The sequence below is a fragment of the Oncorhynchus clarkii genome, chromosome 24, assembly GCF_045791955.1.
Source record: "Oncorhynchus clarkii lewisi isolate Uvic-CL-2024 chromosome 24, UVic_Ocla_1.0, whole genome shotgun sequence".
In the NCBI taxonomy this organism is placed as follows: domain Eukaryota; kingdom Metazoa; phylum Chordata; class Actinopteri; order Salmoniformes; family Salmonidae; genus Oncorhynchus; species Oncorhynchus clarkii.
Window position 1 is genome coordinate 28,242,597 of NC_092170.1, and position 27,915 is coordinate 28,270,511.

Sequence of the window (27,915 nt, forward strand, 5' to 3'; positions counted from 1 at the left end):
GTGTCTTACCGGCACAGCTGCCAGTCCTGTATGTGTCTTACCGGCACAGCTGCCAGTCCTGTATGTGTCTTACCGGCACAGCTGCCAATGTTAAATCTACAGTCCTGTATGTGTCTTACCGGCACAGCTGCCAATGTTAAATGTACAGTCCTGTATGTGTTTTACCGGCACAGCTGCCAATGTTAAATGTACAGTCCTGTATGTGTTTTACCGGCACAGCTGCCAATGTTAAATGTACAGTCCTGTATGTGTCTTACCGGCACAGCTGCCAATGTTAAATGTACAGTCCTGTATGTGTCTTACCGGCACAGCTGCCAATGTTAAATGTATAGTCCTGTATGTGTCTTACCGGCACAGCTGCCAGTCCTGTATGTGTCTTACCGGCACAGCTGCCAGTCCTGTATGTGTCTTACCGGCACAGCTGCCAATGTTAAATCTACAGTCCTGTATGTGTCTTACCGGCACAGCTGCCAATGTTAAATGTACAGTCCTGTATGTGTTTTACCGGCACAGCTGCCAATGTTAAATGTACAGTCCTGTATGTGTTTTACCGGCACAGCTGCCAATGTTAAATGTACAGTCCTGTATGTGTCTTACCGGCACAGCTGCCAATGTTAAATGTACAGTCCTGTATGTGTCTTACCGGCACAGCTGCCAGTCCTGTATGTGTCTTACCGACACAGCTGCCAGTCCTGTATGTGTCTTACCGGCACAGCTGCCAGTCCTGTATGTGTCTTACCGGCACAGCTGCCAATGTTAAATGTACAGTCCTGTATGTGTCTTACCGGCACAGCTGCCAATGTTAAATGTACAGTCCTGTATGTGTCTTACCGGCACAGCTGCCAATGTTAAATGTACAGTCCTGTATGTGTCTTACCGGCACAGCTGCCAATGTTAAATGTACAGTCCTGTATGTGTCTTACCGGCACAGCTGCCAGTCCTGTATGTGTCTTACCGGCACAGCTGCCAATGTTAAATGTACAGTCCTGTATGTGTCTTACCGGCACAGCTGCCAATGTTAAATGTACAGTCCTGTATGTGTCTTACCGGCACAGCTGCCAATGTTAAATGTACAGTCCTGTATGTGTCTTACCGGCACAGCTGCCAGTCCTGTATGTGTCTTACCGGCACAGCTGCCAGTCCTGTATGTGTCTTACCGGCACAGCTGCCAGTCCTGTATGTGTCTTACCGGCACAGCTGCCAATGTTAAATGTACAGTCCTGTATGTGTCTTACCGGCACAGCTGCCAATGTTAAATTTATAGTCCTGTATGTGTCTTACCGGCACAGCTGCCAATGTTAAATGTACAGTCCTGTATGTGTCTTACCGGCACAGCTGCCAGTCCTGTATGTGTCTTACCGGCACAGCTGCCAATGTTAAATGTACAGTCCTGTATGTGTCTTACCGGCACAGCTGCCAATGTTAAATGTACAGTCCTGTATGTGTCTTACCGGCACAGCTGCCAATGTTAAATGTACAGTCCTGTATGTGTCTTACCGGCACAGCTGCCAATGTTAAATGTACAGTCCTGTATGTGTCTTACCGGCACAGCTGCCAATGTTAAATGTACAGTCCTGTATGTGTCTTACCGGCACAGCTGCCAATGTTAAATGTACAGTCCTGTATGTGTCTTACCGGCACAGCTGCCAGTCCTGTATGTGTCTTACCGGCACAGCTGCCAATGTTAAATGTACAGTCCTGTATGTGTCTTACCGGCACAGCTGCCAATGTTAAATGTACAGTCCTGTATGTGTCTTACCGGCACAGCTGCCAATGTTAAATGTATAGTCCTGTATGTGTCTTACCGGCACAGCTGCCAGTCCTGTATGTGTCTTACCGGCACAGCTGCCAGTCCTGTATGTGTCTTACCGGCACAGCTGCCAATGTTAAATGTACAGTCCTGTATGTGTCTTACCGGCACAGCTGCCAGTCCTGTATGTGTCTTACCGGCACAGCTGCCAGTCCTGTATGTGTCTTACCGGCACAGCTGCCAGTCCTGTATGTGTCTTACCGGCACAGCTGCCAGTCCTGTATGTGTCTTACCGGCACAGCTGCCAGTCCTGTATGTGTCTTACCGGCACAGCTGCCAGTCCTGTATGTGTCTTACCGGCACAGCTGCCATTAGAGTAGGCTGCAGAACACTGGTGTCTCCTTTGCTGCCTTTTTTAATCTTTGTCGACTGGTGTGAGAGGATACAGTAAAGATACAGTTACTCTACACATATATTCACCTTTTATATATGTGTGTAGTAATGTACAGTCCAAACATGTGCAGAGCAGAGGGGACCACCTCACCTGATCCGCTAGTGTCTGGGGGGAGGAGTAGCCAATCCTGCAGCCGTGAGCCACACACACCAGCTCTGCACTCAGCTCCAACACATGGGCCAGAGGGAGGTACCCGATATAGGTGTCATTCTCACTGCCACAGAACAATATAAATAACTCCTTATTATTATTTTAGCATATGGACAGACAGACAGACAGACAGACAGACAGGCAGGCAGGCAGACAGACAGACAGACAGACAGACAGGCAGGCAGGCAGGCAGGCAGGCAGGCAGGCAGGCAGGCAGACAGACAGACAGGCAGGCAGACAGGCAGGCAGGCAGGCAGGCAGGCAGGCAGGCAGACAGGCAGACAGACAGACAGACAGACAGACAGGCAGGCAGGCAGGCAGACAGACAGACAGACAGACAGACAGACAGACAGACAGACAGACAGACAGACAGACAGACAGACAGTAGTCCAACAGTACACGATCGTCTTTCAATAAACTTGCATGACAAAACTATATGCATAAGAAAGGTTTACACAATTAAACAACAAAATACACAAAGCACTGCAGTAAATGTCCTTCTGTTCCAGATCAACATGCTGTTGCTCTCTGGAGGGTAACGATCTGACCCCCTCTCTCCCATCCTACTTTTCCCATTTTCCTCGCTTCCCTCTCTTCCCCCAATCCTGTTCTCCAGAGAAAGTGAGAGTTTTTTTAAGAACACGAAGCACAGCCTTAAACACACGCTTCTGCACGTGTTCAGCTGACACCAAGGCCCCGATCAGGAAGTTGTCCTCGAAGTTGTCCTCAAAGATCACTTTGAGTGTTTTCTTTAATTCAGCGTTGAAATGGGACCTACTATGACAGCTGAGATCAGTCAAAGAGCATAGTCAGGACATGATGGGATCTTCCTCTAAGACAGCTCCAGCTGAAAAAGGGCTATGTAAACATGTCATCTTCCTGGAGAAGGTACACTATGGAAGCCAGCCTGGACTGTAGAACTTGTTCAAAGTGGTATTCCATGATTCAGGAATATGCTGCTTATTAGGAAATGTGGATAGTAGTTTGGTACTGGAAGAAGGTGATGGTATGTAAAGCCCAGGAGGGTATAAGGTTGGCAGGTTTGTGGTACTTACCCCAGGTTGGGTATCCTTTCTGCCATGCCAGTGATGCCAGCAATGATGTTGCTATGGGAGATCATGACTCCCTTGGGTATGCCAGTGGAGCCGCTGGTGTACATGATGACAGCGATGTCAGAGGGCATGGGCTGTTTACGCCCCTGACACACTACACACACACACACACACACACACACACACACACACACACACACACATACACACACACACACACACACACACATACACACACAGAGGAAACAAATTAGTTAATAGCATGGCATGAAAGCAAGTTTTTGTAAATATTCAGCATATTGTAGGAAAAGGGAGTTCATGGGAGATCAGAAGATATGGTGCAGGTCAGCACAATAAATGGAGGAGGCTTGTTAAGTCCATGTTAGGATATATAGTCTGGGATGTGAAGTCTGTAGGCAAAGGTCCTGGGAAGATATGGGTGTCGTTAAACAAGATTGGGGTAGAGGAAGTGGAATAAAACACACATAATGATGAATATCTAAAGGAGAAGAAGAATGGAACATTCCTAATGGAATGAAGAGGAAGAGGAACATCAGTCAGGTGAAACATTGAAAAACATTAAACACAATGGCACCATTTAGTAAACATCCTTCAGCTTCTTTGCACTCAAGATAAGGTATGTCAAAGAGCTGTGTTACTGCCAAAAACACCATCTACCTCTCTCTCTCTTTCTGCTCTCTGCCTCTATCTCTCTCCATGCCTCTCTCTCCCTCCCTATGGCTCTCTTCCTCTGCTCTCTCTCTTCTCTGAGTTTTGGCTGTGTTAACTGTCTGTCATCTGTTCAATTGAAGTAAAGCATCTCCTCCCCGACAGCCCACTTCAAATGTTTGGGCTTAAGTTCTCCAAGACATGTTAATCTTGTCTAGGCTTGCCAAAAAGCCACTCGGAAGTTATATTATGTAATTCAATGTGGATTCTGACAATGTGGAAAGGACTGAGATGATTCTAGATCATGTAGGTTTCTTAAACTATGGGTCAGGACCCAAAGTGGGCCCTGGGCATGTGAGAGGTGTGTTTTAAGATTACATCTACAATCACACAGTATTCTTCTTCATTTGGGTTGCTGGAGGATGATTTGGGTCACGAGTGGATTTGTTTTTATAATCCCTGTTCTAGATTATATAAGAAACAACAGTAAACAGTTTTCTCTGTTGTCCTCATGTGGAAAATTAAGACGTGTTTTCAATTGTTGTTTTAGGGCTGGGGGAGTGGGGGGTATAAATATTTCCAAGACGTCACCAGCGGGTGCAGAAAAAACAACCAACACATAAGACACGCAAGACAGAGATAGAAAGAAGGGAGAGGAGAGATAGAGAGAGGAGAGGGACGTGACTTGGAGTCTGCGAGAGGAGGAGCCTTGTTCTGACATGAACATGGACCCAGAGATACAGGGAGGAGAGGAGGAGCCTTGTTCTGACATGAACATGGACCCAGAGATACAGGGAGGAGAGGAGGAGCCTTGTTCTGACATGAACATGGACCCAGAGATACAGGGAGGAGAGGAGGAGCCTTGTTCTGACATGAGCATGGACCCAGAGATACAGGGAGGAGAGGAGGAGCCTTGTTCTGACATGAACATGGACCCAGAGATACAGGGAGGAGAGGAGGAGCCTTGTTCTGACATGAACATGGACCCAGAGATACAGGAAGGAGAGGAGGAGCCTTGTTCTGACATGAACATGGACCCAGAGATACAGGGAGGAGAGGAGGAGCCTTGTTCTGACATGAACATGGACCCAGAGATACAGGGAGGAGAGGAGGAGCCTTGTTCTGACATGAACATGGACCCAGAGATACAGGGAGGAGAGGAGGAGCCTTGTTCTGACATGAACATGGACCCAGAGATACAGGGAGGAGATGAGGAGGGGAGATGTGGGGGGGGGGGGGGGGGGGGGGGGCTATTTTAGCAGAGTGATCACTGCAACACACACACACACACACACACACACATACACACACACACACACACACGTGTTTACCATTCTCAGGCTTGGTCCGCAGCCCCTGAACAGTGGCCATGTTGTGGACACTGATGCCTCGTGGGTAACCAGGCCACTCGGTGGGCGTGTCATCCACCACAATGATGTGCTGCAGCCTGGGCACCTCCAGCAGGATGAACTAAACTCAACCAGGAAACACAAAGAGATCTTTAAGACAGATATACTGTAACCATCAAATGGTTGGTCAGGACAGGGATAAGGCACACTGACAGGGGTTGGCTGATTTATTCTGGTTGCAGACTGACACCTGGCAACAAACAGTTGTCCTGTTTACCTGTTCATTTTCAGGTATGTTTTCAAAGGCTTGACCTTTCTGTACTCGTGGACATACAAAATAAACACAAGCACTTTGTACATCGTTCTACTTCAGTAGGTTTAGACAACTCTTTCATGTTTTGACAGATACATTTTGCTTTACTGGGTCTATTCAGTGTCACTCTCCTCATGAGGGAGAATGGACTGTAAGTCTGTCTATAACCCAGAGTGTTGGTCTGTCTATAACCCAGAGTGTTGGTCTGTCTATAACCCAGAGTGTTGGTCTGTGTCTATAACCCACATAGTGTTGGTCTGTGTCTATAACCCAGAGTGTTGGTCCGTCTATAACCCAGAGTGTTGGTCTGTCTATAACCCAGAGTGTTGGTCTGTCTATAACCCAGAGTGTTGGTCTGTGTCTCTAACCCAGAATGTCGGTCTGTCTATAACCCAGTGTGGTAGTCTGTCTATAACCCAGAGTGTTGGTCTGTCTCTAACCCGGTGTGTTGGTCTGTCTATAACCCAGAGTGTTGGTCTGTCTATTACCCAGAATGTTGGTTTGTCTATAACCCAGTGTGTTGGTCTGTGTCTCTAACCCAGTGTGTTGGTCTGTGTCTATAACCCAGTGTGTTGGTCTGTGTCTATAACTCAGTGTGTTGGTCTGTGTCTATAACCCAGTGTGTTGGTCTGTGTCTATAACCCAGTGTGTTGGTCTGTGTCTATAACCCAGTGTGTTGGTCTGTGCCTATAACCCAGTGTGTTGGTCTGTGTCTATAACCCAGTGTGTTGGTATGTGTCTATAACCCAGTGTGTTGGTCTGTCTATAACCCAGTGTGTTGTTTTGTGTCTCTAACCCAGTGTGTTGGTCTGTGTCTATAACCCAGTGCGTTGGTCTGTGTCTATAACCCAGTGTGTTGGTATGTGTCTATAACCCAGTGTGTTGGTCTGTCTATAACCCAGTGTGTTGTTTTGTGTCTCTAACCCAGTGTGTTGGTCTGTGTCTATAACCCAGCGGGGTAGTGTTTTTTTAATCCAGTGTGTTGGTCTTTGTCTATAACCCAGTGTGTCACTGTCTATAACCCAGTGTGTCACTGTCTATGACCCAGTGTGTTGGTCGTTGTCTATAACCCAGTGTGTTGGTCTGTGTCTATAACCCAGTGTGTTGGTCTGTGTCTATAACCCAGTGTGTTGGTATGTGTCTATAACCCAGAGTGTTGGTCTGTGTCTATAACCCAGTGTGTTGGTCTGTGTCTATAACCCAGAGTGTTGGTCCGTCTATAACCCAGAGTGTTGGTCTGTCTATAACCCAGAGTGTTGGTCTGTCTATAACCCAGAGTGTTGGTCTGTGTCTCTAACCCAGAATGTCGGTCTGTCTATAACCCAGTGTGGTAGTCTGTCTATAACCCAGAGTGTTGGTCTGTCTCTAACCCGGTGTGTTGGTCTGTCTATAACCCAGAGTGTTGGTCTGTCTATTACCCAGAATGTTGGTTTGTCTATAACCCAGTGTGTTGGTCTGTGTCTCTAACCCAGTGTGTTGGTCTGTGTCTATAACCCAGTGTGTTGGTCTGTGTCTATAACCCAGTGTGTTGGTCTGTGTCTATAACCCAGTGTGTTGGTCTGTGTCTATAACCTAGTGTGTTGGTCTGTGCCTATAACCCAGTGTGTTGGTCTGTGTCTATAACCCAGTGTGTTGGTATGTGTCTATAACCCAGTGTGTTGGTCTGTCTATAACCCAGTGTGTTGTTTTGTGTCTCTAACCCAGTGTGTTGGTCAGTGTCTATAACCCAGTGCGTTGGTCTGTGTCTATAACCCAGTGTGTTGGTGTGTGTCTATAACCCAGTGTGTTGTTCTGTCTATAACCCAGTGTGTTGTTTTGTGTCTCTAACCCAGTGTGTTGGTCTGTGTCTATAACCCAGCGGGGTAGTGTATTTTTAATCCAGTGTGTTGGTCTTTGTCTATAACCCAGTGTGTCACTGTCTATAACCCAGTGTGTCACTGTCTATGACCCAGTGTGTTGGTCGTTGTCTATAACCCAGTGTGTTGGTCTGTGTCTATAACCCAGTGTGTTGGTCTGTGTCTATAACCCAGTGTGTTGGTCTGTGTCTATAACCCAGTGTGTTGGTCTGTGTCTATAACCCAGTGTGTTGGTATGTGTCTATAACCCAGCGGGGTAGTGTTTTTTTAATCCAGTGTGTTGGTCTTTGTCTATAACCCAGTGTGTCACTGTCTATAACCCAGTGTGTTGGTCGTTGTCTATAACCCATTGTGTTGGTATGTGTCTCTAACCCATTGTGTTGGTTTGTGTCTATAACCCAGTGTGTTGATCTGTGTCTATAACCCAGAGTGTTGGTCTTTCTATAAACCAGTGTGTTGGTCTGTGGCTATAACCCAGTGTGTCAGTATGTGTCTTTAACCCCTTGTGTTGGTCTGCGTCTCTAACCCAGTGTGTTGGTCTGTCTCTAAACCAGTGTGTTGGTCTTTCTATAACCCAGTGTGTCAGTATGTGTCTATAACCCAGTGTGTTGGTCTGTGTCTCTAACCCAGTGTGTTGGTCTGTCTCTAGACCAGTATGTTGGTCTTTATATAACCCAGTGTGTTGGTCTGTCTCTAAACCAGTGTGTTGGTCTTTCTATAACCCAGTGTGTTGGTCTGTGTCTCTAACCCAGTGTGTTGGTCTGTCTCTAGACCAGTGTGTTGGTCTGTGTCTCTAACCCAGTGTGTTGGTCTGTCTCTAAACCAGTGTGTTGGTCTGTGTCTCTAACCCAGTGTGTTGGTCTGTCTCTAACCCAGTGTGTTGGTCTGTGTCTCTAACCCAGTGTGTTGGTCTGTCTCTAGACCAGTGTGTTGGTCTTTCTATAACCCATTGTGTTGTTCTGTGTCTCTAAACCAGTGTGTTGGTCTGTCTCTAACCCAGTGTGTTGGTCTGTGTCTATAACCCAGTGTGTTGGTCTGTCTCTAACCCAGTGTGCTGGTCTGTCTCTAAACCAGTGTGTTGGTATGTCTCTAACCCAGTGTGTTTGTATGTGTCTCTAACCCAGTGTGTTGGTCTGTGTCTTTAACCCAGTGTGTCGGTCTGTCTCTAACCCAGTGTGTTGGTCTGTCTCTAACCCAGTGTGCTGGTCTGTCTCTAACCCAGTGTGTTGGTCTGTCTCTAGACCAGTGTGTTGGTCTTTCTATAACCCATTGTGTTGTTCTGTGTCTCTAAACCAGTGTGTTGGTCTGTCTCTAACCCAGTGTGTTGGTCTGTGTCTATAACCCAGTGTGCTGGTCTGTCTCTAACCCAGTGTGCTGGTCTGTCTCTAAACCAGTGTGTTGATATGTCTCTAACCCAGTGTGTTGGTCTGTATCTATAACCCAGTGTGTTGGTCTGTGTCTCTAACCCAGTGTGTTGGTCTGTGTCTCTAACCCAGTGTGTTTGTCTGTGTCTCTAACCCAGTGTGTTTGTATGTGTCTCTAACCCAGTGTGTTGGTCTGTGTCTTTAACCCAGTGTGTCGGTCTGTCTCTAACCCAGTGTGTTGGTCTGTCTCTAACCCAGTGTGCTGGTCTGTCTCTAACCCAGTGTGTTGGTCTGTCTCTAACCCAGTGTGTTGATCTGTCTCTAATCCAGTGTGTCGGTCTGTGTATATAACCCAGTGTGTTGATCTGTCTCTAATCCAGTGTGTCGGTCTGTGTATATAACCCAGTGTGTTGATCTGTCTCAAATCCAGTGTGTCGGTCTGTGTATATAACCCAGTGTGTTGGTCTGTCTCTAACCCAGTGTGTCGGTCTGTGTATATAACCCAGTGTGTCGGTCTGTGTATATAACCCAGTGTGTCGGTCTGTGTATATAACCCAGTGTGTTGATCTGTCTCAAACCCAGTGTGTTGGTCTGTCTCTAACCCAGCTGGTGGGACTGTGTATCTCTGGCCCTACTCTGCATCTCACACTGATAACAGTGGGCATAGTACAGAGCCCAGATCCACAATGTGCATCATATTTACCTCTCCTCTCTCTCCCACACATAAACTCCTCTTTCCCACTCTTCCTATCCTTTCTTGATTTCTTCCTATACTTCTTAATATCATATCTACACATTTTCAGATGTGTGTGTTCTCTCACCTTGAGTCTGGTCTCCAGTAGCTCTCGGCTGGTTATGATGTGACTGACCTCTGTCTCGTTCAGACCATGAGTGATGGCCGGACCCCCCAGGGTAGAGTACAGAGTGACCACTGCAACACACACACACACAAGGTAAGGTAAGACCAATGAGGTATCATCAGATAATACAGCTGATGATAAGATGTCGTATGGATAGAGTTAGATCTAAGGGGTGTATTTCTGGTCCTGTTTGGGAGTGAGGCCACATGTTAAAGCCCTCGTGATTAGTATATTCTGTTTGCTTCAGGGCTGTGGTAATGTAACACTGTGTTAGTGTAACGCTGCAGCAATGGCATCATGTCTGCTCTTGCTCTGTCACTGGCGTGAGTGAGTGGCCTGGGACTGGGCTAAACCAGACTGAACTGGGCTGGGCGCAGGCTACATTACATGACTATATGTCTGACTGGTTGAGATGGGTATCACTCACTACAGGGACCAGGGGCACGTGCAGAGATGAGTGTGTGTGAGTGTGTACGTGTACATGTGCAAGCATCCCCAATCCCCAAACCAGTGGTGTGAAGTACTCAAGTAAAAATACTTTAAAGTTCTACTTAAGTCGTTTTTTTCTGTACATAACTATTTATATTTTTGACAACTTTTATTTCTACTTCACTACATTCCTAAAGAAAATAATATACTTTTTACTCCATACATTTTCCCTGACACACAAAAGTACTCATTACAGTGTGGCGAAATCCTGCACGGAGCCTTCACCGTGCGCTGCCACTTTAAGAGTGCATCAGCTGTAAGGAAGGAGGAAATAAAGACAGCTCGTTCAGCTCTTTGGGGAGGAACTCTTGGTTGGCGTGACAGTTTGATTGTGTGCTATGCTGCAGAAGTTTGGTTTATTTTCAGCGTGTGTAGTTTATAATGGGAAGTGCATTTGAAAAATAGAAAGACTGTTGCAGGGTAAAGCACTGGAATGATAGCGGGAAGAGAAAGAGAGAAAGAGAACAAGAGAGATCTTAGCTGTGGTCTTCAGGCGTGCCGGTGTACTGTCTGACCGTCCGATGGTTTGTTGGTTTGTATGTTAAAGCTTCGCAACAATGTTGCTACTAATCCATGCGATCCATAACCGGCGTGGTCCCAAACGATAACAACCACGACCTAGAACTGTCACACCGATGGGTGAGTTAAATACTTTATAAACTACACACACTGAATATAAACCAAAATTCTGCAGCATAGCACACAATCAAACTGTCACGCCAACCAAGAGCCCCTCCGCAATGAGCTGAACGAGCTGTCTTTATTTCCTCCTTCCTTACTGCTGAAGCGCTCTTAAAGTGGCAGCGCACGGTGAAGGCTCCGTGCAGGATTTCGACACACTCCTCCCCCCATGAAAAAACAAAGCCTGTAGAAACAGAGAGGATGCAGGCTTTGACAGGTTCATGTTCCTGCTACACAAAACCAGGGAAGTCCTCATCATTAGAGTCCTCCACGAAGAGGTCCTGCAGGTGTTGCTCTTGCCTGCGATCCAGCTCTTCTGCCGTATGGTAACAGGGCTTTAGGTCAACAACATGCACTGTCCTGACATCTTCCCCAGTGTCCTCCAAACAGACCAAGTAGTTCACTGGTCCCAACTGCTGCACTACAAGGTATGGACCTTTCCATCTCGAAGCTAGCTTGGCAGTGAACTTCTTAGACGCCTTTGACAGATGATATGACCGTACCCATACACGAGACTGGGGTGGAAAACACACGTCTCGTCTATGTTTGTCATAGGTTCTCAGCTGTCGTTGTTTGGCTTTGGTTTTGCTGGCCTCCACTCTGGCTAGCAAGGTGTGGTGGTGTTGTACGGCATCAAACGCTGGGCAGTCAGGTGAAACATTCGAACATTGCAAGACTCTGTCCATCTGACCTTTTAGTGGTCTTCCCAGGTGGAGTTCGGCAGGAGTGACCCCAGAAGTCTCCTGCACGGCAGAGTTTAGTGCAAAGCGAAATCCCGGAAGATGCTGATCCCACCTTGTGTGCTGATCCCCCACGAATGAAGCAATCATCCCCTTCATGGTTCGGTTTACCCTCTCGGTCAGGTTGGTCTGAGGATGGTAAAAGGTGGCAGCTCTCCCAGATGTTGGACATGAACAGTAAGGTCTGTACTCTTACACTCGGCCGTACAACCGTCTTCAAACACAACATCTATACCCGGCATGATGTCCCCATTAAGCAGCATCCCTACAGGCTGTCCCCCGCCAAACTGGCAATTCTCAATGAACAGCTCAAAAGCATGTTGGAGAATGGAATTGTAGAACCTTCTTTTTCCGGATGGGCTTCTCCGGTTGTCCTGATTCCTAAGAAATATGGTGGATATCGATTCTGTGTGGACTACAGGAAGCCGAATGCCATAACAGAAAGTGATGCCTACCCTCTACCAAACATAAATGACATACTGGAATCTCTGGCAGGAGCATCCATCTTTAGTAATCTGGATCTGAACAGTGGATATTGGCAGGTGGCAATGGATCCTGCTAGTCAGGACAAGACTGTCTTTGTCACACCTGCTGGTTTGTACTCCTTCAAAGTCATGCCTTTTGGTTTGAAGAATGCTCCAGCAACCTTCCAAAGGTTGATGGAGACTGTCCTGGGAGATCTGAGGGGTAGAAATAGTTTTGTGTACCTGGATGACATCATAATCTACTCCTCCTCTGTCGCGGATCATCTGCAAGACATACAGTCCGTATTCGACAGACTAAAGGCTGCAGGTTTGACCTTGAACTTGAAGAAGTGTCGCTTCTGTTTGCCAGAATTCAAGTTCCTTGGTCATATGGTTAATGCTGAAGGTATCCATGCAGATCCAGTCAAAGTTGCAGCCGTGCAGGAATTCCCAATTCCCACATCCCTCAAGGCGGTTCGGTGGTTTCTGGGTATGGCTGGATGGTACCACAGGTTTGTGCCTGACTTTTCAAAGGTCGCCGAACCCCTCAACCACCTTACGAAGAAAGGTGTGAAATTCCAATGGACCCCTGCATGCCAAAGTGCATTTTAAGCACTGAAAAACAATCTTATTACTCCTCTAGAGCTTGGACATCCTAACCTGAATGCTCATTTCATTGTGTACACATATGCAAGTCAAACAGGACTTGGAGCAGTCTTGGCTCAACAAACAGGACTTGGAACAAAATAAGTTCTTGCTTATGCAAGTCACACCCTTAATTCAGCCGAGAGGAATTATTCAACGACTAAAAGGGAGTGCCTCGCTGTGGTCTGGGCTTTGAAGAAAAGGAGCTACTACTTGGAGGCGAAGATCTTCACCTTTGTCACTGACTGACCGAGATGCCCTTTCTCGGATTACAGAGACTACCAATGTTTGTCCTCCCTTGTGCAGCACTTATACTACCGCTAAATGTCTGGATGATTCCTTTCCTCTGGATGATGAGAGTGTATGGAGAGCACAGCAGAAGGATGCTGCCATCATGGCAATCTACAAGAGTCTGTCTGAAGAAGACTCGAAGAGTCGCTTCAATGATAAGTTCAGCATAATTCAGTATAAAGTGTATCGAAAAACTCCAAGAGGAGATGGAATACACAGCACCCATTACCGCGTCTTCATTCCCTCTACATTAAGTGACCAGATAATCCAAGTTTATCATGCTAATCCCATGAGTGGCCATCTTGGAGTTTTTAAGACTTATCAAAGACCAAAAGAGGTGGTTTCCTGGCCAGGCATGTGGGTTGATACCCGGAAGTTGATACCGTGGTGTCCATCCAAATGAAATATTGGGAATTGACCTCATGGGACCATTTCCTCCCAGCTGGGGGACCCGGAATGAATTTTTATTGGTGGTAGTGGACTACTAAGCACACTGGGTGGAGTTGTTTCTCCTCCGCAAAGCCACTGCATCAGCCATTGCTCTAATTCTGCGAAGGGAGGTCTTTACCAGATTCGGGATTCCAGACCAAATCCTCCCTGACCGAGGTCCTCAGTTCATATCAGGAATCTACAAAGAGCTCAGTACCTACTGGGGTGTAATTGCCAAGCTGACCACAGCCTACCATCCTCAGACCAACCTGACCGAGAGGGTAAACCGAACCCTGAAAGGGATGATTGCTTCATTCGTGGGGGATCAGCACACAAGGTGGGATCAGCATCTTCCGGAATTTCGCTTTGCACTGAACTCTGCCGTGCAGGAGACTTCTGGGGTCACTCCTGCCGAACTCCACCTGGGAAGACCACTAAAGGATCCAATGGACAGAGTCTTGCAAAGTTTGAATGTTTCACCCGACTGCCCAGCGTTTGATGCCGTACAACACCACCACACCTTGCTAGCCAGAGTGGAGGCCAGCAAAACCAAAGCCAAACAACGACAGCTAAGAAACTATGACAAACATAGATGAGACGTGTGTTTCCCACCCCAGTCTCATGTATGGGTACGTTCACATCATATGTCAAAGGCATCTAAGAAGTTCACTGCCAAGCTAGCTTCGAGATGGAAAGGTCCATACCTTGTAGTGCAGCAGTTGGGACCAGTGAACTACTTGGTCTGTTTGGAGGACACTGGGGAAGATGTCAGGACAGTGCATGTTGTTGACCTAAAGCCCTGCTACCCTACGGCAGAAGAGCTGGATCGCAGGCAAAAGCAACACCTGCAGGACCTCTTCGTGGAGGACTCTGATGAGGAGGACTTCCCTGGTTTTGTGTAGCAGGAACATGAACCTGTCAAAGCCTGCATCCTCTCTATTTCTACAGGCTTTGTTTTTTCATGGGGGGAGGAGTGTGACGAAATCCTGCACGGAGCCTTCACCGTGCGTTGCCACTTTAAGAGCGCATCAGCAGTAAGGAAGTAGGAAATAAAGACAGCTTTTTCAGCTCTTTGGGGAGGAACTCTTGGTTGGTGCGACAGTTTGATTGTGTGCTATGCTGCAGAATTTTGGTTTATATTCAGTGTGTGTAGTTTATAAAGTATTTAACTCACCCATCGGTGTGACAGTTCTAGGTCGTGGTTGTTATCGTTTGGGTCCGCGCCGGTTATGGATCGCATGGATTAGTAGCAACATTGTTGCGAAGCTTTAACATACAAACCAACAAATCATCGGACGGTCAGACAGTACACCGGCACGCCTGAAGACCACAGCTAAGATCTCTCTTGTTCTCTTTCTCTCTTTCTCATCCCGCTATTGTTCCAGTGCTTGACCCTGCAACAGACTTTCTATTTTTTCAAATGCACTTCCCATTGAAGTTCATTAGAGCTGGACTATTATTGCCCTGCCAGAAGTATTTGGCTGGACATTTTAGTTAAAAGTGAGATTGCTTGTAAGTTGTGTATTGTTATTTGAACTGTATTGAGGTGGGGTGTACAAACGACATGTGGCCGAGAAGATTGTGGACATTTTAAGGCCTTTGTTGTGTCTAAGAACACCCCCCATATTCATACCCTTTGCACTCCTCCACTGGAAGATAATACAGATTATTGCAAATCCTCTGTTGATGATTGGGTTCTTTCTTGTATGAAGTTGCTGATCAATTGCCATTATTGCCATTATTATTATTATTATTATTATTGTATGAGGTATTCTTGTTGGGGTTACCCCTGTGCTGTGATGTGGGTTTTATATGGTGTGTATTCCCTTTTCTCTCCACTGGCTATCTGGAAAACAGGCTACACTCTAGGCAGTCTCTTCTGCTGATGTGTGTGGGTCTGGTAGTGGTACTCTCTCTATTCTACTATTTACCTTTTGGCATGGTTAATACCTGCCTGGCGCCCGAACAAAATCTTTCTTTACCCCTCTCTAATAAATACCGCTACAACATTTTGATTGATTAAAATTGTGTCACGTTCTGACCTTAGTTCTTTTGTTATGTCTTTGTTTTAGTATGGTCAGGGCGTGAGTTGGGTGGGTTGTCTATGTTAGTTTTTCTATGATTTGCTATTTCTGTCTTTGGCCTGATATGATTCTCAATCAGAAGCAGCTGTCAATCGTTGTCCCTGATTGAGAACCATATTTAGGGAGCCTGTTTTCTATTGTGTTTCGTGGGTGATTGTTTTCTGTTGTGTGTCTGCACCAGCCAGAAGTGTCTTCGGTCTTTTCCCTTTGTTATTTTTGTTATTTCCGTGTTAATTTTAATAAATGTGGACACATACCACGCTGCACCTTGGTCCTCAACTTCTTCCACCAACAACGGCCGTTACAGAATCACCCATCACCAAAGGACCAAGCAGCGTGGTAACGGGCAGCGGCCGAAAGCGCAAGACTCCTGGACATGGGAGGAGATTGTGGACGGCAAGGTACCCTGGGCACAGGCTGGAGAATATCGCCGCCCCAAGGCAGAGCTGGAGGCAGCGAAAGCCGAGAGGCGGTGGTATGAGGAGGCAGCACGGCAGCGCGGTTGGAAGCCCGAGAGGCAGCCCCAAAAATGTATTGGGGGGGGTGTGGCTAAGTCAGGTAGGAGACCTGAGCCAACTCCCTGTGCTTACCGTGGAGAGAGAGGGACCGGGCAGGCACTGTGTTATGCCGTGAGGCGCACGGTGTCCCCGGTGCGCATGCATTGCCCGGTGCGGTACATAGCAGCGCCTTATATCGGCCGGGCTAGATTGGGCATAGAGCCAGGTGCCATGAAGCCGGCTCAGCGCATCTGGTCTCCAGTGCGTCTCCTCGGGCCGGGGTACATGGCACCAGCCCTACACATGGTGTCCCCGGTTCGCCAGCACAGCCCAGTGCGGTCTATTCCACCTCGCCGCACTGGCCTGGCTACGGGGAGCATTCAGCCAGGTTGTGTTGGGCAGGCTCGGTGCTCGAGAGCTCCAGTGCGCCTTCACGGTCCGGTCTATCCGGTGGCAGCCCCCTGCACCAGGCTGTCTCTCTGTCTCCTCCCTACAGGTGCTCCCGCCTGTCCAGCGCTGCCAGAGCCTTCCTCCTGCCCAGCGTTGCCGGAGTCTCCTGCCTGTCCGGCGCTGCCGGAGTCTCCCGCCTGTCCGGCGCTGCCAGAGTCCCCCGCCTGTCCGGCGCTACCGGAATCTCCCGTCCATTCGGGACCCATTGCTAGAGTCCCCAGTCTGAGGTCGGCGGCAGTGTGGTCCACGTCCCGCGCCAGAGCCGCCACCGCGGACAGACGCCCACCCAGACCCTCCCCTATAGGTTCAGATTTTGCGGCCGGAGTCCGCACCTTTGGGGGGGGGGGGGGGGGGGGGGTACTGTCACGTTCTGACCTTAGTTCCTTTGTTTTTTCCTTTGTTTTAGTATGGTCAGGGTGTGAGTTGGGGTGGGCAGTCTATGTTGGTTTTTCTATGTTGGTTTTTGAGTTTGGCCTAGTATGGTTCTCAATCAGAGGCAGCTGTCAATTGTTGTCCCTGATTGAGAATCATACTTAGGTAGCCTGGGTTTCACTTTTGGTTTGTGGGTGTTTGTTTCCGTGTGAGTGTTTGGGCCACACGGTACTGTTTCATTTTGTTCACATCGTTTATTGTTTTGTTCCAGTGTTCAGTTTGTTTATTAAAAAGACATGAACACTTACCACGCTGCACCTTGGTCCTCCTCTCTATCTCCAGACGACATCTGTTACACTGTAAGTATGTTTTAGTAATTACATTTACTTTTGATACTTAAGTATATTTAAAACTAAATACTTTTAGACTTTTACTCGAGTAGTATTTTACTGGATGACTTTCACTTTTACTTGAGTCATTTTCCATTAAGGTATCTTTATTTTTACTACAGTATGACAATTGTTTACTTTTTTTTTTCAAATTCCACAGTCATAACCCTGCTCTGACAGGACAAAAAGAGGAGGAGGCAGAGAGGGGAGGTCACCCGACCCAGGGCAGGCTAACAGAGAAAGGGCTTATGGAACAGGGCCAGTGACATCACTGCCATGCGTCATGAACGGCTGAGACTTCCTGTTGTGTGTGTGAGGACACAGGGTGTGACACCTCCAGCCGTGAGATACTAACACACTGTCAGGTCCCGTCACGTTCACACATACACTCTCTCCCCTCTTCTTTTACAAAACATTTATAAAATTATGAGGTGATTGAATAGCTCATACTTTGCAACCATCCTTTCCCTTCTGAGGTTTAGAACCAAGAAACAAACACAAACAAATTCCTGGCAAGGCCAACCAATCAGGTTGAGTCAGACTCAACTTGACAATACAAACACAGAGTGAACAAAGAAGAAAGAAGAGGTGGAGGAGGAAGAATGAGAGATGGATGAATAGAGAGCCTATGGAGAGAGGAGAAAGGCTTGAGAGATGGATGAATAGAGAGCCTATGGAGAGAGGAGGAAGGCTGAGCGATGGATGAATAGAGAGCCTATGGAGAGAGGAGAAAGGCTTGAGAGATGGATGAATAGAGAGCCTATGGAGAGAGGAGGAAGGCTGAGCGATGGATGAATAGAGAGCCTATGGAGAGAGGAGAAAGGCTTGAGAGATGGATGAATAGAGAGCCTATGGAGAGAGGAGGAAGGCTGAGCGATGGATGAATAGAGCCTATGGAGAGAGGAGGAAGGCTGAGAGATGGATGAATAGAGAGCCTATGGAGAGAGGAGGAAGGCTGAGAGATGGATGAATAGAGCCTATGGAGAGAGGAGGAAGGCTGAGAGATGGATGAATAGAGAGCCTATGGAGAGAAGAGGAAGGCTGAGAGATGGATGAATAGAGAGCTTTTAGAGAGAGGAGGAAGGCTGAGAGATGGATGAATAGAGCCTATGGAGAGAGGAGGAATGTTGAGCGATCGATGAATAGAGCCTATGGAGAGAGGAGGAAGGCTGAGCGATCGATGAATAGAGCCTATGGAGAGAGGAGGAAGGCTGAGAGATGGATGAATAGAGAGCCTATGGAGAGAGGAGGAAGGCTGAGAGATGGATGAATAGAGAGCCTATGGAGAGAGGAGGAAGGCTGAGAGATGGATGAATAGAGAGCCTATGGAGAGAGGAGGAAGGCTGAGAGATGGATGAATAGAGAGCCTATGGAGAGAGGAGGAAGGCTGAGAGATGGATGAATAGAGAGCCTATGGAGAGAAGAGGAAGGCTGAGAGATGGATGAATAGAGAGCTTTTAGAGAGAGGAGGAAGGCTGAGAGATGGATGAATAGAGCCTATGGAGAGAGGAGGAATGTTGAGCGATCGATGAATAGAGCCTATGGAGAGAGGAGGAAGGCTGAGCGATCGATGAATAGAGCCTATGGAGAGAGGAGGAAGGCTGAGAGATGGATGAATAGAGAGCCTATGGAGAGAGGAGGAAGGCTGAGAGATGGATGAATAGAGAGCCTATGGAGAGAGGAGGAAGGCTGAGAGATGGATGAATAGAGAGCCTATGGAGAGAGGAGGAAGGCTGAGAGATGGATGAATAGAGAGCCTATGGAGAGAGGAGGAAGGCTGAGAGATGGATGAATAGAGCCTATGGAGAGAGGAGGAAGGCTGAGCGATGGATGAATAGAGCCTATGGAGAGAAGAGGAAGGCTGAGAGATGGATGAATAGAGAGCCTATGGAGAGAGGAGGAAGGCTGAGAGATGGATGAATAGAGCCTATGGAGAGAGGAGGAAGGCTGAGAGATGGATGAATAGAGAGCCTATGGGGAGATGAGGAAGGCTGAGGCTATGGCGTCAGAAGCAAGGACCAAAGGGTCTATGTGAGAACCGTATTTTGACATCAGATAGAAGGAACACACAGCCCTCAGGCCAAATCCAAATGAAGAAGGGGGGGGGGGGGGGTGGGGGATAGGAGGAAGAAGGAGGGGGAGAATTGGAACACTTCTCTAACAGTGGCATAGCAGCAGGGAGAAACTGATCTTCTTCCTCAGCTGGGCTGGACATGTTTCAGATGTTATGTATATCCTGCTCACACTATAAAACCAGAACTGATGCATAAGAGGAGAGCGAGAGAGTACATGTTTCAGATGTTATGTATACCCTGCTCACACTATAAAACCAGAACTGATGCATAAGAGGAGAGTGAGAGAGTACATGTTTCAGATGTTATGTATACCCCCCCCCCCCCCCCCACACGCACACACACTACGCAGTCAAGCCTGTGTATGGAGAGTACTCACAGGGGAGGTTGTACATGAACCAGACTTGGGGTGTGTGCAAGTGGACACTCACAGGGGAAGTTTTGCATGAAGCAGGCCTGTGCAGCTATTACCCACTCGGCCCTGGTCTCACAGAAGATGGCAATATTGTTGTGGGCCCTCTGGCCAAGCGCTGCCAGACCAACGCCAAAGCAGGCTGCTGCCCTGTGGGTCTCAGCATAGGACAGCCAGCGGTACTGCCCAAGGATCACCTACAAGGGGGCACAGAGAGCACACAGGATGTCAGAGAGGGAGGGAGGGAAAGAGAGAGACAGAGAGACACAGAGAAAAATAGAGAGAACAAGAAAGAGCGAGAAGTACCAGGGGGGAAAGCAGAGAGATGGAAAATAATAGAGACACACAGAGAAACAGAGATTTGGAAAGAGAGAGATGGAGGAGGGAAGAATAGTTCACAGTGTTTGTTTTATGCGTGGGAGAGATGGAGGAGGGAAGGATAGTTCACAGTGTTTGTTTTATGCGAGGGAGAGATGGAGGAGGGAAGAATAGTTCACAGTGTTTGTTTTATGCGTGGGAGAGATGGAGGAGGGAAGGATAGTTCACAGTGTTTGTTTTATGCGAGGGAGAGATGGAGGAGGGAAGAATAGTTCACAGTGTTTGTTTTATGCGAGGGAGAGATGGAGGAGGGAAGAATAGTTCACAGTGTTTGTTTTACGCATGGGAGGGTATCAGGAGGGCAGAATAGTTCACAGTGTTTGTTTTATGCGAGGGAGAGATGGAGGAGGGAAGGATAGTTCACAGTGTTTGTTTTATGCGAGGGAGAGATGGAGGAGGGAAGAATAGTTCACAGTGTTTGTTTTATGTGAGGGAGAGATGGAGGAGGGAAGAATAGTTCACAGTGTTTGTTTTATGCATGGGAGAGATGGGGGAAGGAAGGATAGTTCACAGTGTTTGTTTTATGCATGGGAGAGATGGAGGAGGGAAGAATAGTTCACAGTGTTTGTTTTATAAGATGGAGAGGTGGAGGAGGGAAGAATAGTTCACAGTGTTTGTTTTATAAGATGGAGAGGTGGAGGAGGGATGGATAATTCACAGTGTTTGTTTTATGCATGGGAGAGATGGAGGAGGGAAGGATAGTTCACAGTGTTTGTTTTATGCATGGGAGAGATGGAGGAGGGAAGAATAGTTCACAGTGTTTGTTTTATAAGATGGAGAGGTGGAGGAGGGAAGAATAGTTCACAGTGTTTGTTTTATAAGATGGAGAGGTAGAGGAGGGAAGAATAGTTCACAGTGTTTGTTTTATAAGATGGAGAGGTGGAGGAGGGAAGAATAGTTCACAGTGTTTGTTTTATAAGATGGAGAGGTGGAGGAGGGAAGAATAGTTCACAGTGTTTGTTTTATAAGATGGAGAGGTGGAGGAGGGAAGAATAGTTCACAGTGTTTGTTTTATAAGATGGAGAGGTGGAGGAGGGATGGATAATTCACAGTGTTTGTTTTATGCATGGGAGAGATGGAGGAGGGAAGGATAGTTCACAGTGTTTGTTTTATGCGTGGGAGAGATGGAGGAGGGAAGGATAGTTCACAGTGTTTGTTTTATAAGATGGAGAGGTGGAGGGAAGAATAGTTCACAGTGTTTGTTTTATAAGATGGAGAGGTGGAGGAGGGAAGGATAGTTCACAGTGTTTGTTTTATAAGATGGAGAGGTGGAGGAGGGAAGGATAGTTCACAGTGTTTGTTTTATGCATGGGAGAGATGGAGGAGGGAAGAATAGTTCACAGTGTTTGTTTTATAAGATGGAGAGGTGGAGGAGGGAAGGATAGTTCACAGTGTTTGTTTTATGCATGGGAGAGATGGAGGAGGGAAGAATAGTTCACAGTGTTTGTTTTATAAGATGGAGAGGTGGAGGAGGGAAGAATAGTTCACAGTGTTTGTTTTATGCATGGGAGGGAACCAGGAGGGCAGAATAGTTCACTGTGTTTGTTTTATCCACAGTAAAGCCTACAGCTTGAGGTTGTGTGCTTTTTAACTTTTGGAATTTGAATCACAACACTCATAAAAAACAGTGGTGATACTGTCCTCTACTGGTATAACACTGGTACTGCACACACCCAGACCTGGCACAGGCCAGGCTAACGCACTTTCACACAGTGTCAGTGAAACAATAAGAACATTTAAATACATTTATTCAATGTGTTTTTCACTGTAAGTCTCATTGTTCAGGAAGTCAAGGGGTGGCCAAGTACAATCCATTGTTTTATTGCAGCAACATGAGTTTCAACAGCACTGTGATTAGACTAGTGGGATTAGCCTGAGGATTGGTGTGTAATTAAAAGTGTTGCAAGTCACACACACACACAGCGACAGTGTTTTAGATTGCCCTATATTCTGTATGTTGGTGAGCTGTGTGAGGTGACATGAGGCCTTTCTGTTGGGCAAGAGAGGTGTGTTTTTTATGAGTGATAGTTTTCTCCTGTTTTGGCTAGACTTACTTGGCAGAACAAGGTCTTGTTCAGAAAACACACCTGACTTTTTTGCCCAACAGAAAGTCATCACGCTGTCCTTCCTGTCCTCACCTTCTTGAAGAACTTTCCGTTGCTCTGCCTCTCATCCTCCTCCATGACTACCTCTCTGGTGCCCAGGCAGTCTCTGTCAGGGAACCTTCTGGATGCGTCCTCAAACACCTTATCCAGTGTGTCCACCCCGGGGTGCAGGGACGACACCAGCCTCTTCGTGGCGCCCATGGCCCTGTAGGGCCCCGCGGGGCGACCCGTCACAGACCGGGCCTTGAGTCTCTGAGCCCGCTCCTGTTCTGACCCGAGGCCTCCGTCTGATTCTGACACAGAGCTGAAGAGGTAGGAGGGGAGGAAGGCTAGGACAGAGTACAGCCACACCGTCACCTGGAAGAGCAGCAGCAGCACTGGGTTCAGGTCCTCTTTCAGCTTCATCCTGACTGGGTGTGTGTGAGTGAGTGGGGGATGGGGGTGGGTTGCAAGGCTTATTCTCTGAGCAGGTAGTTTATCACTGAGACAGCTCCTCCAACCCTGAGATGTGAATGGTAGGAGAGAGAATGATGGGTCGTAATCCTGCTACCACTGTCGGGGGAAGTTATTCATTTCCTGGTCCTTCTTCTTCTGCTCTTTTGTGTTTATCTGATTACAATGGCAGCAGCACCTTACGCCTAGACAAGAGACGACAAAAAAAAACATTTGAACATAGTACGAGAATATGCTATTTATAACACGTCTATTGTATGTTATACATGTATAATAACATCAGTGCGTTAGCTACAATTCCTTTGACAGCATCTGAGCTTTTTAACCCAACAGTCAGCAGACTCCATACTCTAAGATAATAGGTTTTAATCGATTCTTCTTATGTTTTAGTGGGGGTTTCTCAAGCATCAAACAATGGTAATGCACAGCATGGTGGCTTGGCCTACATAATAAGACAGACAGCCGTGTGCTGTAGAATACAGTTCTGCCTGAATGCTCTTCACTCACTCACTGTCCCCCTGTAGCCAGCCAAACTGCTGGAGCTCAGAGCTCCCTATCTAACCCCATATCCCACACAACACTGTACATCAAGGCATAGATGCAGACAGACAGCAGACTGACTTTGACAGGAAATAGAGAAAGAAAGAATGAGAGAAAGTGTGACAGCGTGAGAGAGAAGGGAAAGAGAGAAAGATCAAATATGAGTGTGAGAGGGAAAGAGATGGAGGGAGAGTTGCATTGCAACCCACGATGCAATGACAGATGACAGGAGGAGAGAGAGAGAGAGAGAGAGAGAGAGAGAGAGAGAGAGAGAGAGACAGATAGAGAGAGAGAGACAGAGACAGAGACAGAGAGAGACAGAGAAAGAGAGTAATAGAGAGACAGAGAGAGAGTGATAGAGATACAGAGAGAGAGACAGAGAAAGAGAGGGAGAGAGAGAGAAAGAAAGATGGAAAGAGAGAGAGAGAGAGACTAAAGAGAGAGACAGAGAGAGAAAGAAAAGGAGAGAGAGAGAGAGAGAGAGAGAGAGAGAGAGAGAGAGAGAAAGAAAGAAAGAAAGAAAGAAAGAAAGAAAGAAAGAAAGGGAAAGAGAGGGCAAGGGGGGGGTGAGGAAGAAAGAAAAGAGGGGGCTGATGCTGAGACATGTTAACACAAATCCTCAACTGGGTGAAAGGTGTGCTACTACTATATACCAGATTTAAAACAATGTTTGTTAAAACTTCACTGAAAGGGATTCTGTGTGTGACGTGAGGATTATGTCTGTGAAATAGGCTATGTGTGTGTGTGTGTGTGTGTGTGTGTGTTAACAGGGATGACGATAGCTACAGTGGGGCAAAAAAGTATTTAGTCAGCCACCAATTGTGCAAGTTCTCCCACTTAAAAAGATGAGAGGCCTGTAATTTTCATCATAGGTACACTTCAACTATGACAGACAAAATTAGAAAAAAAATCCAGGAAATCACATTGTAGGATTTTTAATTAATGTATTTGCAAATTATGGTGAGAGAAAAGATGAGAGAGGCCTGTAATTTTGCATTCTGCCGCTGCCACAATCTAACAATAAACAAAACATGACCGATAAAACATTAACTGTTTGCACCGTGGCATTCAAACTCATAACTTTGACCACACTTCTGTTATTTTTGTAATATTTGTCTAGCTAGCAATAAAATGGATGATTAAACTTCTTTCATGTGTGACTGTTCCAGTGGTTGGATACACTGAGTTACCGATGCCTTTTCTGTCTGAGACTGGGTAATGACTTATAACATCACACAGGAGAAGGGGCTAACCGCTGTGGGAGGGGCTGTCTGGTATTAAAACACAAGTGAGATTGACTGTACAGGTGACAGGTGATAGTACAAAGGTAATGTTGTATGAGGAGGAGAGGAGGCTGTGTCACACCGTGACTTGACCCATGTGTGAGCCGTGCCAGGTGCCCAGGGTACTAAGACTCAGAACAAAGCAAAGAGAGGCAAGGTGAGATAAGGGGCAAAGCAGGAGGCCATATGGAGACCTGGTGAAGGAGGCCATGAGGAGACCTGGTGAAGGAGTCCATGAGGAGACCTGGTGAAGGAGGCCTTGAGGAGATCTAGGGAAGGAGGCCATGAGGAGACCTGGTGAAGGAGGCCATGAGGAGACCTGGTGAAGGAGGCCTTGAGGAGACCTGGTGAAGGAGGTCATGAGGAGACCTGGTGAAGGAGGCCATGAGGAGACCTGGTGAAGGAGGCCATGAGGAGACCTGGTGAAGGAGGCCATGAGGAGACCTAGTGAAGTAGGCCATGAGGAGACCTAGGGAAGGAGGCCATGAGGAGACCTGGTGAAGGAGGCCTTGAGGAGACCTGGTGAAGGAGGCCATGAGGAGACCTGGTGAAGGAGGCCTTGAGGAGACCTGGTGAAGGAGGCCTTGAGGAGACCTGGAGAAGGAGGCCATGAGGAGACCTGGTGAAGGAGGCCATGAGGAGACCTGGTGAAGGAGGCCTTGAGGAGACCTGGTGAAGGAGGCCATAAGGAGACCTGGTGAAGGAGGCCTGACTAACAAGTCAAACCTCTCTCTCTCTCTTCCACTCTATTTCCCCTCTCTCCAGCAGACGGGCGAGGCTGCAGGTCACGAGCCTTGTTTTGGAACTCACACTTGCGATAGGAGCAGGCACGACAGGCTAAAATGACAATTTTGCATGTACTTATCAATTTTGAGATTTGTAGGTATTTTGGTCCATTAATATCAGTATTATCCAAAATGTCAAAATGTCAAAAAGTTATGAAAATGTATATATTCGTTTGTTTATCAAAATGGTGAAAAAGTTATGAAGCGGAACCCCTCGACAACATTCTGCTGAAAAGGCAGTGCGCGAAATTCTAAAATATTTTTTTGAAAAATTTAACTTTCATAAATTCACAAGTGCTATACACCAAATTAAAGATAAACTTCTTTGCAACTGCTGTGTCAGATTTTTTAAAAACTTTACGGAAAAAGCAAACCATGCAACAATCTGAGTACGGCGCTCAGACAACAAATCAAGCCATACAGATATCCACCGTATTGGAGTCAACAGAAGTCAGAAATAGTGTTATAAATACTCACTTACCTTTGATGATCTTCATCAAAATGCACTCCCAGGAAACCCAGTTCCACAATAAATGTTTGATTTGTTCGATAAAGTCCATCATTTATGTCCAAATACCTCCCTTTGTTAGCGCGTTCAGTTCACAAATCCAAACTCACGACGCGCGGGCAGGTCCAGGCGAAAGTTCAGAAAATCATATTACAGTTCATAGAAACATGTCAAACAATGTATAGAATCAATCTTTAGGATGTTTTTATCATAAATCTTCAATAATGTTCCAACCGGAGAATTCCTTTGTCTTCAGAAATGCAATGGAACGCAAGCTAACTCTCACGTGAAGGTGCGTGATCAGCTCATGCCACTCTGGCAGACCTCTGACTCATTCAGCTCCCATTCCCCCCTCCTTCACAGTAGAAGCATCAAACAAGGTTCTAAAGACTGTTGACATCTAGTGGAAGCTAGATAGTTGATAGGCAATGAGATGAATAACTACAAACCTCAGATTTCCCACTTCCTGGTTGGATTTTTCTCAGGTTTTTGCCTGCCATATGTGCTCTGTTATACTCACAGACATCATTCAAACAGTTTTCAAAACTTCAGAGTGTTTTCTATCCAATACTAATAATAATATGCATATATTATCAACTGGGCCTGAGTAGCAGGCAGTTTACTCTGGGCACGCTTTTCATCCAAACGTGAAAATGCTGCCCCTATCCCAAACAGGTTTTAATATCAGTATTTTCCAAAATGTCAAAATGTCAAAAAGTTATGAAAATGTATATATTCGTTAGTTTATCAAAATGGTGAATTGTAACCACTTTAAATGGACATACATCCATAATTTCAAAGCTCACTACATTGAATTACACATAATTTAAAAGGCTATTTCAAAGAGAATGTTGTCCAAATAGATGTTTGTCATTTGTCTTTAACTGCCATTTCCCAACTGTATTTTCAAACTCATTTTTCTCAGCTTCAGAAGCATCTGCATTCACAAGATGTTGTGCGGTTATCCTTAAATGTATTTTCCAGACTTATACATAGGGAACTGTTGACAGGTTGTCAAATGTTTATTCTAGATGACATTTCCTTCTGAAAAATGCACCAAAAATACATTTTACATACCTTTCTTTAGTGTTTTACTGATAGAAAAATATATATATTTCTTCACAATCGGTGAAGTCCTGTCCTGGAGTGTCTTATCAAAATGAAACCAAGATATTTAGGCTGACCTGTTCCTGTGTCCAGAAAAAAGGATTTGATGATATGCTAATATTTAATGAGATATCACATAATTTGCATATTTTAATGAACTATTTCTGGCAGAATTATACAAAAAAATTGTTTTATTTGTGTCCACATTCAAGTTGATTGTGATATGATTAAGGGGGGATACCCTACTAGGGAGTGGTGCCTGGCCTTAAGTCCATTATAAAGCTTCAACCAATAGAACAATCAAAAGAACATCAAGAATGAATCGGGGGGGGGGGGGGGAAACAATTGGTCAATAATTGAGCTTTGTGTAACAGGGCAGAAGCTTTGGAAATGAAGTACGACCATAACACAGTGGATTAATTCAGTAATATCTTGCCATCCCTCCTCCCATAGTTGGTGGACAGGCAGGCAGGCCGCAGTAAGAGTGAATCACTGCTTCCTTAAAGGATTGTGAATGGGGCCTTTTGTGTGACCAACGCCACCCTCTCCTCTCGCCTCCGCAGGCAGTCCTCCTGGAGAAAGCTCAAAGTCACCATTGTGCCAGTAGCCCAGCACACCACACAGTGCCACATCTAGGACCGCCACTGGAGGGGTCAGACTGTGTGTGTGTGTGTGTGTGTGTGTGTGTGTGTGTGTGTGTGTGTGTGTGTGTGCGTGCGTGCGTGCGTGCGTGCGTGCGTGCATGCGTGCGTGCGTGCGTATGCAGACATCTCCAAATAATGGCGTAAGCATACTTGAAAAGCTTTGAGTAAGCATGATTTCACTGAAAGTGATAAGACAACACACAATGGAATGGATATGTGACTCAGACTACAGCCTTTCTTCTTAAGGTCTGAGAGGTAGCAGAAGCAAGCAACCAGACAG

At 46.6% G+C, this 27,915-nt stretch overlaps 1 protein-coding gene across 1 annotated transcript in view; it reads right to left on the bottom strand.

Annotated features, from left to right (window-relative positions):
- Positions 1-27,915, bottom strand: part of LOC139382876 (fatty acid CoA ligase Acsl3-like) — a 43,758-nt gene that overhangs the window by 12,867 nt on the left and 2,976 nt on the right. The window contains exons 2-8 of the mRNA XM_071127119.1: positions 22,349-22,953; positions 19,852-20,029; positions 9,779-9,888; positions 5,407-5,545; positions 3,410-3,560; positions 2,295-2,418; positions 2,108-2,179 (exon numbers count right to left, since the gene is read on the bottom strand). Of these exons, the coding sequence (XP_070983220.1) occupies positions 2,108-2,179; positions 2,295-2,418; positions 3,410-3,560; positions 5,407-5,545; positions 9,779-9,888; positions 19,852-20,029; positions 22,349-22,720 (1,146 nt within the window). The 5' untranslated portion in view covers positions 22,721-22,953. The remainder of the gene's footprint in view (positions 1-2,107; positions 2,180-2,294; positions 2,419-3,409; positions 3,561-5,406; positions 5,546-9,778; positions 9,889-19,851; positions 20,030-22,348; positions 22,954-27,915) is intronic.